The sequence below is a fragment of the Microcaecilia unicolor genome, chromosome 6, assembly GCF_901765095.1.
Source record: "Microcaecilia unicolor chromosome 6, aMicUni1.1, whole genome shotgun sequence".
NCBI classification, from domain to species: domain Eukaryota; kingdom Metazoa; phylum Chordata; class Amphibia; order Gymnophiona; family Siphonopidae; genus Microcaecilia; species Microcaecilia unicolor.
The window spans coordinates 291920072-291932111 of record NC_044036.1 but is presented as its reverse complement, the minus strand read 5'-3'; the positions used below and the strand labels follow the sequence as shown (position 1 = coordinate 291932111).

The window sequence follows — 12040 nt, the reverse complement described above, 5'->3', positions numbered from 1 at the left end:
TAAACCAGAAGGCATGCATAATACATCAGATTCTGAAGGCTCACTCTCTAGAAGGCTATAAATAGATCCAAGAGAACTATACTGAAATAATGCAGGGTCTGTATCAAAAGCTTACAAAATGTGTTGTAAGGTCCTAAGAACATATTCTAAACCAACTGAAAGTCAAATAGCTTAAAGCTTTCAACAGTGCACAAGAAACATTTGCAGTGGAAATGGAAGGCTAAAATAAATGGGCATTGAGACTTGCAGTTGGTATTTCTATACCGAAAAATGTATGGATGCATAGGCAGCCGTGCAGGGAGCTACAGGGGGCAAAAGAAACAACACCAGAAAGCCTAGGAAAAAGCAATGAGCATCTTTGGTTGTGAAGAAGTGAAGACCATGGTATTGCATCAGGAAAAGAACATGGCCCAAATCGATGGAGTTTGCTCTCTTTACCTTTTATCACGTTCTCTGTTTCTACAGGCGATATGCAAAACTGAAGTAGAGAATACTAGGAATAAATTTCCTAACATTTCCCGTGGATCCGAAATCAGTCATCAGACAGCTTCAACTTAATTGTGAAAACTTGAACTTTACAGACATTTCAGTTTACATGTGCAATGAAATTGAGTTTTGACTGATCTCTTGGGCATATTAATCTTGAATGGCCTTGCCAAGCCCTATTTAACCATGACCCCAAGGCTGAAATGGAAATATCACAAACCTTCAGATACCAGGCTGAATTCAAAACTTTGCACTTGTGCTAAGAATCAGCCAAGTGCACTGGACCACTAATGCTGCTTCCAGGGGAGTGTGAAACACTTACTAGAAAGGGAAGGTGAGACCATGCTGTTTTTACATTTTCACGTGAATGAAAACACAGTCTGATGTATTGCACATGAAAAAGAACTGACATTGTCCCTGTACCATGACTTTCATTTGCCTATTACTACTGTATTTTATTTTTCTTGACTGAATATTTTTATATGTATTTTTTTAGCCAATTATTCTCTGCTGTATGCATTGTTAAGGAAAGCTGCTATATGTTTAAGAAACTAACAAATTCTAGAAATGGTTCCAGGAACTAAAAATAGCACTAACTGTAGAGGAGGAGCTGTACAAGAAATGCAAACCCAGTGTGTCTCTGCACAGAATAAGACAGAACACGGAATCTGATTCAGGACCATACTATGCTGGCTCATTTGGGGGGGGGGGGGGGGGGGGGGGGTTGAAAGAGACCAGTGCCACTTAAGTTGCTACTGATCTTTACTAATAAATTTTCCCCGTGCATTCTATTTAACACATTCTGCCCATTATCTGTATATCTAGACCAGGGGTTCTCAACCCAGGCCTTGGGATACACCTAGCCAGTCAGGTTATCTCTAATGAATATGCTTGAGATAGATTTTCATAGAATAGTGGTATATCCTGAAAACCAGACTGGTTAGGTGGGTCCTGAGCACTGGGTTGAGAACCCCTGGTTTAGGCTGTACACATTTAGTACAGAATTTCTATAGGTAACAGTTAATTTCAATTTAAATGAAAAGTTTTGTGCTGACTAGATCCCAACACATATTGCCAGAAGCAGAAGTGCAGTCACCCTAGCTCCTGGCTCTATGGCCATCACACCACTAGCCAGAGCAATAGAGTAGCTGCTGTTCACAGGAAAGCACTCTGCCACTGATTTCTGAAAATATTCCAGAACATACAGTGAAGGGTGACAGGAGAGTTTGCAAATATAAGCATCACAGTAGCAGTAATTGCTCATTAACTGCTCATTAGTTTTAGCTGCCTCTGAATTAAAACTCCTGTAACATCTTTTGGCACAGTCCAGACATTAGTAACCATGTAATTTGCTGTTTTAAATTCATAACCATTGAAGACACTGCTGTCAGCATCTTGTTTCTTTCACCTGATTAAAAAAATCACAAATGTACATATTTATATTTACACAAAGAGACCATTAAAAAAGTTATTTTTGTTTTAAGAGTTTTTAAAGTGAATGAATTGGTCATTGCAGCTGATGCAACGGGTTGTCCTTGCTATGGTTTGGACAGTCTATCAGAGGTAGAAGTCAAGCTTTGCTGACACGGTCTTGCAGCCTTTGTCTGAATAGATTTTCTCTGTTTTTGGGAAATATGTCATCTCTTCAGCGACTCTGGTAATAATCTCTGGGTCTAGTATATATCCCCGAGCATGCAGCTCCGCCGCAACACACATCTTCACATGCCTGTACTCTAGCGGCAAGAAGGGCACAAAGTAATCAATCAGGTTTTTATCGATCAGACTGCTGTGCCAAAATCCACCTGAGAGAAGTATGAGAAAAATCCTATTAAACAGGGGTTGAATCTCTGACTTTCTAGTCCTTTGCTGCTTTTGAACAGACTTGCACCTGATGTATTCTTTCAGCCACCATGTATAAAAAAGCTTCTCCATTTGTCAGCCTTGAGTTGGGAGGGAAGCACCATCCATGGCAGTAACTTATATCCTCACTCTTGGGTTAGCAATAGTATTTTAGACTGTGTGACACTGGAAAGCCCTCACTTTGAACCAGAACACATCGCTCCTGCTTTTCAGCTAAGCCCTGAGCTGAAGCTTTGCTGCATCCAGGTCACAAGGCTGCCTCCAACTGTATAGTATTAAGAAATGGAGTGCAAAGAGAGACTAAAGGCTGAAAAACAGTTTGTTAAAAGAAAACACTCAGATACTGCTTTACCCTCTATTACTAGCTAGGAAGTTTCCAAATTGGAGGAGAGTCAGAAAACCAGACATAGTGGAAAAGGAGAAAACTATAAGAATGTCATTGATAACAGAAGTGTCAGCACCAAGTGATTATTTTGTGCATCATGTAGAGAAACAGAAGATACTCAGATACCAAGAAATGCAGTCAGAAACCAAGAAAGTGTAGAGTATAGATGCAGAAATAAGTCCAGTTGTATTTGGTACCATTGGTCAGACTAATAGGATTTCCAAGCTATGCTTTGCTGTCTATATATATTTCTTCCTATGAATTCCAGAAGAAAGCTCTCTGGTGTAACACAGGTACTACAGTGAGCATTATCAGTAAACTTTAGAGACTGAAATCTTATCCTGGCTTAGGAGTGCAATTCATTACTGTCATAGTATGTGCAGAATTAAAGGGGCAATCATCTGCAGTATTAACAAATTAGCCGCTAAATTGCTGGAATTATAGCCATCAATTAAATGCATCTATAGGAACATTATTTACCACAATTCTAGTGTCTTTCACTAGAATTAAGTACTTAATTCTTCTTTAAACACTCTCCAACACACTATTATTCCAAACTATTTTACAAAAATAAATATGCAAAAATGAAAGTGAGCCCAAATACACAGAGTATCATTAATGCATACTACACTTCACTGCCTTATGTCTCAACTTTCCATATTTGAGGGAACCATTACTCAACCACCAGTATATGTAATACTGATCTTCAAAGTTCATATAAGATGTCGAATCCCACAAGGACAGCTATTCTAATATATATATATATATACTAGGAAAAAATGCCCGTTTCTGAGCGCAATGAAACGGGCGCTAGCAAGGGGCCCCCTCCCTCCGTCCCTCCGAGCTACTTGCCTTGTTCGGGGTTCGCGTCGCTGTGTGTGGGGAGAGTTTTTTTTTTTTTTTTTTTTTGCTGCGCCTCCGTGGCCGTGCCTGTGGCATTTCCGTTTCGGCCCTCGAGTGTCATAGCTCCGCTCTCGACGTTTTGATGCGAGGGCGGTGCAGACACTCCAGGGCACACTGGATATCTCGGGCGCCTCAACTTCCGTGGAGGATTCAGAACGTTGGGGTGAAAAAATGCCCTTCTGAGCGCAATGAAACGGGCGCTAGCAAGGGGTCCTCTCCCTCCGAGCTACTTGCCTTGTTCGGAGTTCGCGTCGCTGTGTGTGGGGAGGGTTTTTTTTTTTTTGCTGCGCCTCCGTGGCCGTGCCTTTGGCGTTTCCGTTTCGGCCCTCGAGTGTCATAGCTCCGCCCTCGACGTCATGACGTTTTGACGCGAGGGCGGTGCAGACACTCTAGGGCACACCGGATATCTCAGGCGCCTCAACTTCCGTGGAGGCTTCAGAACGTTGGGGTTGCCTTTTATATATATATATATATATATATATATATATATATATATATATATATATAGATAGATAGATAGATAGATAGATAGATAGATAGATAGATAGATAGATAGATAGATAATATTCCAAAATAGGTCCAAAATCTTCAATTAGTTCTAATTAGCATATCTATATCTATATATATCCATATCTATCCCTCAACTATCACTGGCCAATCTGTCCCAGTCATTCATTTCTCAATATTCAATTAGTCCCATAGTGCAACCTTGTGAATCCCAATTATTAAAATCCCAACTTATTACTTGAAGACTAAGATTGAATTGAAGATATCTGCACGGATAGTTCTTGCAAGGGCTGTTTGAGATTTTAATAGTTGGGATTCCCATAGCAGCACTATGTTCCTTCCTCTAAACATCCTCTCCAACATTAGGATACATGCCTTAAGCCTACTCAGTGTTAAGTACCATTTATAGAGGACCTTATAGCTATTCTCTAAGAAAAATACAGATTCAGCTATGGCTCATCTTGTGATATATTCTCTCTTATTGCTTCTCATTTAATTCTTCCCTTAAGTCCTTCTCCCAATCCCATATCTATTTAATGACTCCCTTCTCTCCCACTCAGCACATTACCTCTCTTTCACCTTGATCCATATTACATATGAGCTCCCTTTCCCTCTGTAGGAGTAATATATGACATCCCTTTGAAATCAGAGCTCTTACTGACCACAACCCACTCAAAACTAACATCCAACTGTCAATAAATCAGCCATTAGCCTTGAAACTGTACTAAATGGCACCACTGGTCATCAAGACTTACTGTTCTTGTTATTGAAAACAGACATTGACACCACAGGGTCTAAGTCCTTCAGCTGAAGTTCTTCCCTCTGCTTTCCACTCCTCCAGAAATCAAGAGCTATCTGGGTTATTCTCTCTGCTCCTGCATTACTGTAAGAGGACAAAGAATTTTATGTTGTTTTCAGACCCATAATCCTTAGAAGCGTTTAGAATGGTGCTGTATAGCACACGTTCGTGTACCTGAGGAAGATGAATATAGCCTGGCGATACGATATTCCATCCAGCTGTTCATAATAGTCCAGAAAAGGTTTGATGGCATCGATTAGGCCCGGATGCATTTTATCCATTTCATCAAATATAAAAATGGAGCTCTCACATGTACTGACATTTCCCCGGATCCAATCTTGCAACTGGTCCTAAATAACAATAAAAACTGTAAATTTAATGCACTTTTTAAAATTAAATTAAAAATAAATATGGGGTCTTTGGAAAGAGAACTAATTGTTCAATAACACTATCTTAAGAAATGGGTATATTTATTAGAAAAATAAGTAAATTCTTCTCAAGTAGCAGTAGCAGTATAGTGTACCTCCAGGGCCACTCATCAAACAGTAAATGTGTACTGACTCATGGAGACAAGTATCCCACAAGAGGCAGCTGCACTGTCTAACAGTGCAGCTGCCTCTTGTGGGATACTTGTCTCCATGAGTCAGTACACATTTACTGTTTGATGAGTGGCCCTGGAGGTACACTATACTGCTACTGCTACTTGAGAAGAATTTACTGTCTAACAGTGCAGTTCTTGGAGGTTTCCATATGACTACTGGCTAAGCCAGTGGTTCCCAAACCTAGGCCTGGAGGCACCCCAGCCATTCAGGTTTTCATGATATCCACAATGAATATTTATGAGAGAGATCTGCATGCACTGCCACTACTGAATGCAAATCTCTCTCATGAATATTCATTGTGGATATCCTGAAAACCTGACTGGTTAGGGTGCCTCCAGGACCAGGTTTGGGAACCACTGGGCTAGGCTCATGCTTGCTCAGCTTTTGCATTCACACAGGATAGAGACCCAAGACTATATACCCATAATGCCCCTACTGACCCTCTGCAGTTCTCTTATAATCACAAATAAAAGAAAGAGAATGGGGATTAATGAAATTAAGCTTTCAGTACTCATTTCCCGCTCCGTTCTATTTATGCAGAAAGGTCCACTATATGAAAAGGAACAGCCCAAGTTCAACCCCGACGCAGTGTTTTAATCTTGCCTGGTATTTGTCGATGTCGAGGATATGTGGAAAGTGTAAGGTAGACACAAACTGGTGGACGTACGGACTCTTCAGACCTCCCTTGTAAATATTCTCAGCAATGATTCGACTAACAAGGTTTTTGCCAGTACCAGTCCAGCCATGGAGAGAGAGTGTCAAAGGTTTTTTGGGGTTTGGATTCCTCAGGAACCCAGTTACAGCTTTCAGAACTACTTTCTTCACCAGGTGCTGGCCGAACAGCTTTCTGTCAAAGTCCACCTGTAAGGCTGAGTAAAGAAATCAAAAACTCAGCCAAGGATTAGGCGACAAGTTACCGCACACAGAAGTCAACTGAGGTCCTTTTCTACCGTTTCACTATATATTTCCTCACTACGTGCCCGCCCCTTCCCTTGCCAGCCATCATCAAGAGGGATCGTGTCTCTCCAACGCCCCTTTCCCTTACCAGTGGTGTTCAGGACCCTTCCATGACCGCAGCAATCCCGGAAGTAGCAGTATAACCTATGTGAAGAAAGGAGACCAGTCAGGGCTGAGACCGCCCCGAAAGCAGCGAGCCCCAGACTGATAGGTTCCACGGCCTGTGCAAGGCACGGCAGAAGCAGCACAGCCAAGGCCGCCCTCATTAGCTTCATGCCCGCTCTGGGGCCCGAGCCCAGCACAAGGCCAGCGACCTAGCAACACGTACGGTCACTTCCGGCTCTCATCGGGCACACGATCACTTCCTGTACGTCATATCCGAGGCGCCATCTTTGTTGTGAGGAGGTTAGTTACCTTCTGTTGTCATGGCAACGATAGACGCCACGCACTACCGAACCAAAGGAGGTTTAATGACAGGAGATGGTATGAGTCTATTTGGCAACCTCCTTGATCTGGCTCATTATGTGGGCTGAAGGCTTGCCGCCGTAGTGGTCAGAACAAAATTGTAGTAATCGCTATGGCCCTTTACTAGGTGAAAAAAATCTCAGGACCAATATAACCAGCCCCTCGAAATGACACATTGATTACGATTTAGAACTAATTGTAACCGATGAAAGCTTATTCCGTTCTGATGGTTTCTCTGTGTACATCCGTGTGCTGCACAAGCCGGCCTGTTTCTACAACTGAGATTAAATAAAAATGCTACCAATAAGGATGCTGCTGCTGAGTTTGTTTAGGGTACACCAATATGGCGACTGTCCGGTGCCTTGTGACGTCAGGCCGTCTCCTGTCTTAATAACCCTCCTTGGTTAATCTAAACAATTATGAGCCCCCCCCCCCCCCACCACCACCTCTCCCTTCTCCCAAAGTGGCCCTGTAAAAATTTAGAATCAAGGCATCAAGTTGGTTTCATATCGGTATCTATAGCTATACGTCATTTACACAGAGATCAGGTTCTAAAGCCATTTCCCAAGGTAAATGAGCTGTTTGAAAACGGGCAGATCTGGCTTTTACACCGTCCCTGTAGGTAAAGGTAGAAGCTGACTATCCTTCTTTGGGTTTGTGTGGTTGTCATCAGCAATCGTTTTGGATTGATTTCAGCTGGTCTTTGCTGCCCCCTTCCTGTTTCTGAAAACTTCTTCTGTACTAGGTGACTAATCTGTCTAGTCTAGTGTGTAAATTGGCCCTGCCCCTGCTTCTTCTTCCACCCCCATAGCATCCACCGCCCTCTCTTTCCACCCAGTACTAGTAGCATCCGTTCTCCTTCTTTTCCCCATTTTCTTAGCAGCAGCCATATCCTCCTTCACTTCTCCCACCAACAGCTATCCTTGTCCATCTCATCCACAACAAAAAACCCCTCCCCCTTCCCATATCTATGTTCTTCTATCTCCTCTTCTGCTATGTGTAAGGAGGAGGGGGCAAGTAAATAAATAATTGCAGTGGGCTGGGCTGGTGTTCTGGGCCCAGCAGAAAAGGCCCACTGCTAAAGATGCAAGGGCTTTAGGACCAGGGCTAGGAAGCTGTTCTGAGGGGTAGTAGCTCCAAACAGGGAAGTGCAGCATGTACAAGCAGTGTTTAGGTTGACGGGACAGGAGAGCAGGTACTGCCTAGAGCATCAAAAGGGTTTGGGAAGTAGCTGTGGTGGGTAAAGTCCTGCTGGGGCATGCTGAGGAGCTGTAGTGTGAATGCTGCAGGATTGGGAACAATGCATGCAGCTGGGTGTGTTGTGTGGCCAGGGGTGTGCTGGTAAATTTTTAACAACAGGCTCTTTCTCTGGACATAGCCAGCTCTGCAGTTGGGCCAGGGGGTGGGGGAGCAATACTTGCCTCTCTCTCTCTCCTCCCTCCCTTAGTGTGGGCACGCTAGGGATACCTTTGCTGGCAACCAATAAATGGACTGCCACCACTCCCAACGTCTTGCTCTGAGCAGCATGCTGAAACTTCTCACACATGCTGGAGAAGTCCCAGCCTGCTGCTCAGAGCTGGAAACAAGGATCTGGGAGTAGCAGCAGTCTATTTACTTGGCTGGCAGGGCTCAGCATCCCCACCAGCAAAGTAAAAGAGAAAAAAAAAGAGAGAATTCAGCAGGGGGCCCAGGCCCACCTTTTGGGAGTCAGTTGTTAAAGTAGCCATGGAGGGCCCTACTTTAACAACCAGCTCCCAAAATTCTTAAAAACCGGCTCTTGCGAGCCTGTGAGAGCCTGCTCCAGCACACCACTGTGTGTGGCTTAAGAGAAGTTGTGAGCTGCTGGAGTGGGCAGAGGTGCGGACACAGGACAGCTGTACTGGGAACTGCAGCTTGAAGGGTGCATTGGCTATACTGAGGGTGCTGCTATTTATTGAGATGGACATCGTGCACATGCTGTAGGTGCTATGCTCAGTGAGAGCTCAAGTGAGGAAAATGGTATGTTCTTCTTTTGAGTGAATGTTTGTGCTAAAGAAAATGTGAACAAGGGAGTTTGAATAACTGCTGAAGGAATGAAAGTTATTTTTTAAATATTAACCACCTATGTGGGAGTGGAGGAGTAGCCTAGTGGTTAATGCAGCGGACTTTGATCCTTGGGGAACTGGGTTCAATTCCCACTGCAGCTCCTTTTGCCTGTGGGCAAGTCACTTAACCCTCCATTGCCCCAGGTACAAAATAAGTACCTGTATATATGTAAACCACTTTGAATGTAGTTGCAAAATACCACAGAAAGGCAGTATATCAAGTCCCATTTCCCTTATGTAGTCCTCATCATAGTAGAAGTTTGCTTCCTATTGGTGACAATACTGATTTTCTGCCTGGCATGGACAGTGCATTTTTACAGAGATGGAAGACTCAAAGAATATTTTCTATTGCAGCTTTTGCTTCATGAAGATACCCCATTAGTCTATCAAAAATTACAACAACAACAAAAAGACATGTAGAACTTGGGATCAATTTGCTTATAGACAAATTATTCATTATACTGGCACTTTAGATCTTAATGGGTTATGGTCCAAATTGGCCCCAGAGCTTCTTTTACAAAGCCATGCTAGCAATTCCTGTGCGGCAATTGAGAGGAAGCCCATTCAGTTCCTTTGGGCTTCCTCTCATTTGTCACGCGGGGATCACTAGCGCAGTTTAGTCAAAGAATAAAAGGAGATATCCATATCTTGAATTCATAAAGTCATGAATGAATTCCGCCCCAAAAATAAATATGGAGGGTTTTAGAACACTGGAGTATGGACTTGGGGCTTGGAAGCAGGGATATAAACTTGGGTACTTTAATATTAGCTATCTCACAGAGTTACATAGAGCGTATACTTCTCATGAATAGGCATTTCGGGCAGGAAATGCTGTTACTCCCATATGTTCAAAATGTCACGATCAAGACAATATTTTTTATCATGCTTTTTGGCATTGTTGTAGAATTTATAGGTTTTGGCTGACAAGTATTAACTATTTGGGAAGCTTGGTATCAGACCATAGTGCCCTTACCAATTGGGATTTTTGCTCAATAAAAAAAATTATTATGGAGTCCAAGGGTGTGGGACCACATTGTTTTTGAGTAAAGCTTTTGTAGTAGGGAAAAAATTATTCTTAATCATTGAGTTCAAGATAGTCCCCCCATTATTGGTATTGAAGGAAGAGGTATGGGAGTCACAATATTGCTTGACTTACACCTAAACACCAAAAACCATTCTTGGCAATTTGGAATATTTATCTCCAGTCACTAACACCTAAAGCACACAGTCTGGACTTAAATGGATTTCAGTAGTCTTAAAAATAATTCAGTCCATCGAAAACCATGTGAACGTTGTAGTTATGGTATCGAGTGATTTGAGGGCTGGGGGTTATCATGGGTCATACAGAGGTTATGCTGAGTTATGTAGTTAATAGGGGTGGTTGGGGCAAGGGAAAGGTAACAATCTGTTTTGAAAGGATATTGTTTTGACATGTTACATATTTGCCCCCTTTCCAAAGCTCTGTCGGCATTAGCATGCGGCTTAGTAAGGAATGCAAGATGTTTTGTATTTTTGCTATTTTTAATAATAATTTGATCAATAGGGAGGGGTGGGTTTGAAAGGAAGTGGGAGAGGGTAAAATTAACAAAACTGATGAGACTCTTCATGGTTTGTTAGCTTACTTGATGGAGACAGTATTATTGTATTTTCAGTTTTCTCTGATATTGTATAATTCAATTGAGTTTTATGCATCTTGCTTTTCCTGTTAATTTACTCACCAATAAAATTGTATTATATTATCTGTCTAATATTCAGTGTTTTGTTTTTAGGCTATGGAGAAATTATATGAGAGTGTGAGAGACCAAAGCTACCAACAGCACTAATCCATTCAAGATGGGCTAATATTCCAAATAGAAGGCATTTAAAAGATAAATTCTCAGAATGATAGGAATTATTTACCTATAGAAATTAAAGTTCTACTCCTGTAAAAGGAAAAGAAAATCATTACTTATCAATTGAGACTATAGAACCTGAATTTAAAGTTTATAAGCTACACTATGATAGAACACTTACCTGAAAGATGCTGATTAAAACCTGTGAAAACAATGGTTGTATTAGCAGTATGTTTTAAAATATAGAACTAGTTTATAAAAGAATTCTATTCTCAAGTTTTTTTTATTCCATCATAGCACTTTATTTTAACTATTGTAATATCTGAGTACTTTAACATATTGCACTTTAACATCTGCTTTTTAGATGTCAAAGTATTAACATCTAATTTAAAAGAATATTATTTAATATTTCAATTTTTAAACATTATTTGTTGTGAACATCTATTGCAATTGTCTTTCTTCCTGTTAATAATTGCTACAGTGAATAAAGTAACACTATTTTGAAATAAGCTGAGCATCTGTTGTCCTGATAGTTTGGGGTACTTGGCTACTGTGACATAAAAAGGGTAAACTACAGTTGGCTGTACATTCTTCTCTTTTTCTTACCATTCACCCAACAACATTTAGCTTCCTAGTCTCCCCCCCACACCCAACCCCCCCCCCCAAAAAAAAAAAAACAGCTGTCCTCCTCCCTTATGCCCATTGTCCACTCAGCAGCATTCCTCTTTATTACATATACTCCCAGATTCTATATAGGGCACAGAGTATTGCACACCCAAAATGCATGTACAAATTATTTAATGAGCCAATTATCAATGATTGAGTGGTAACAACCAATTAATTGGCACTCATTAAAATTTGTATGCATGGCCATGTCGGGGCATTCCAAAAAGTTGCATTCAGAATTATAGAATTCAGCCTCAGGCTGTACTATCGCCCGCATTTACCTGCACAGAATGTTCAGAGGCCCAGAGCACGGGAACGAGCATGCTAATGTAGTCAAGCTCATGTTAATGAGATCATTTTGTATTCCTCCCCAATGCTCAGAAAAGAGTGCCCAAAACAAAACTGCCTTACTGCTGCAAAAAATAACGCCAGGTCAGAGCAGGTGTTAGGGTATTGGAAGAGAGGATTTCCCATAATTCTTTCTGCAAAATCTG

The 12040-nt window shown here is 41.6% G+C and overlaps 1 protein-coding gene across 1 annotated transcript; it reads right to left on the bottom strand.

Moving 5' to 3' along the window:
• Positions 1–1868: 1868 nt before the first annotated feature.
• Positions 1869–6857, bottom strand: TOR1A (torsin family 1 member A). The gene is made up of 5 exons (XM_030207851.1): positions 6588–6857; positions 6146–6411; positions 5115–5290; positions 4897–5024; positions 1869–2288 (listed from the first exon to the last, which is right to left on the bottom strand). Exons 1-5 carry the CDS (start codon positions 6772–6774, stop codon positions 2044–2046), a joined length of 1002 nt encoding a protein of 333 aa, XP_030063711.1. The 5' UTR covers positions 6775–6857; the 3' UTR covers positions 1869–2043.
• Positions 6858–12040: the final 5183 nt, after the last annotated feature.

Bases quoted from the DNA above. Each gene is read 5' to 3' on its own strand.
- TOR1A (XM_030207851.1), bottom strand. From the start codon at position 6,774: ATGAAGCTAATGAGGGCGGCCTTGGCTGTGCTGCTTCTGCCGTGCCTT. The intron at 5,025-5,114 runs GTACACGAACGT...GTCCTCTTACAG, and splicing joins GCTATATTCATCTTCCTCAG to TAATGCAGGAGCAGAGAGAA. The intron at 2,289-4,896 runs GTAAGTCTTGAT...TACTTCTCTCAG, and splicing joins TGTTTTCAATAACAAGAACA to GTGGATTTTGGCACAGCAGT.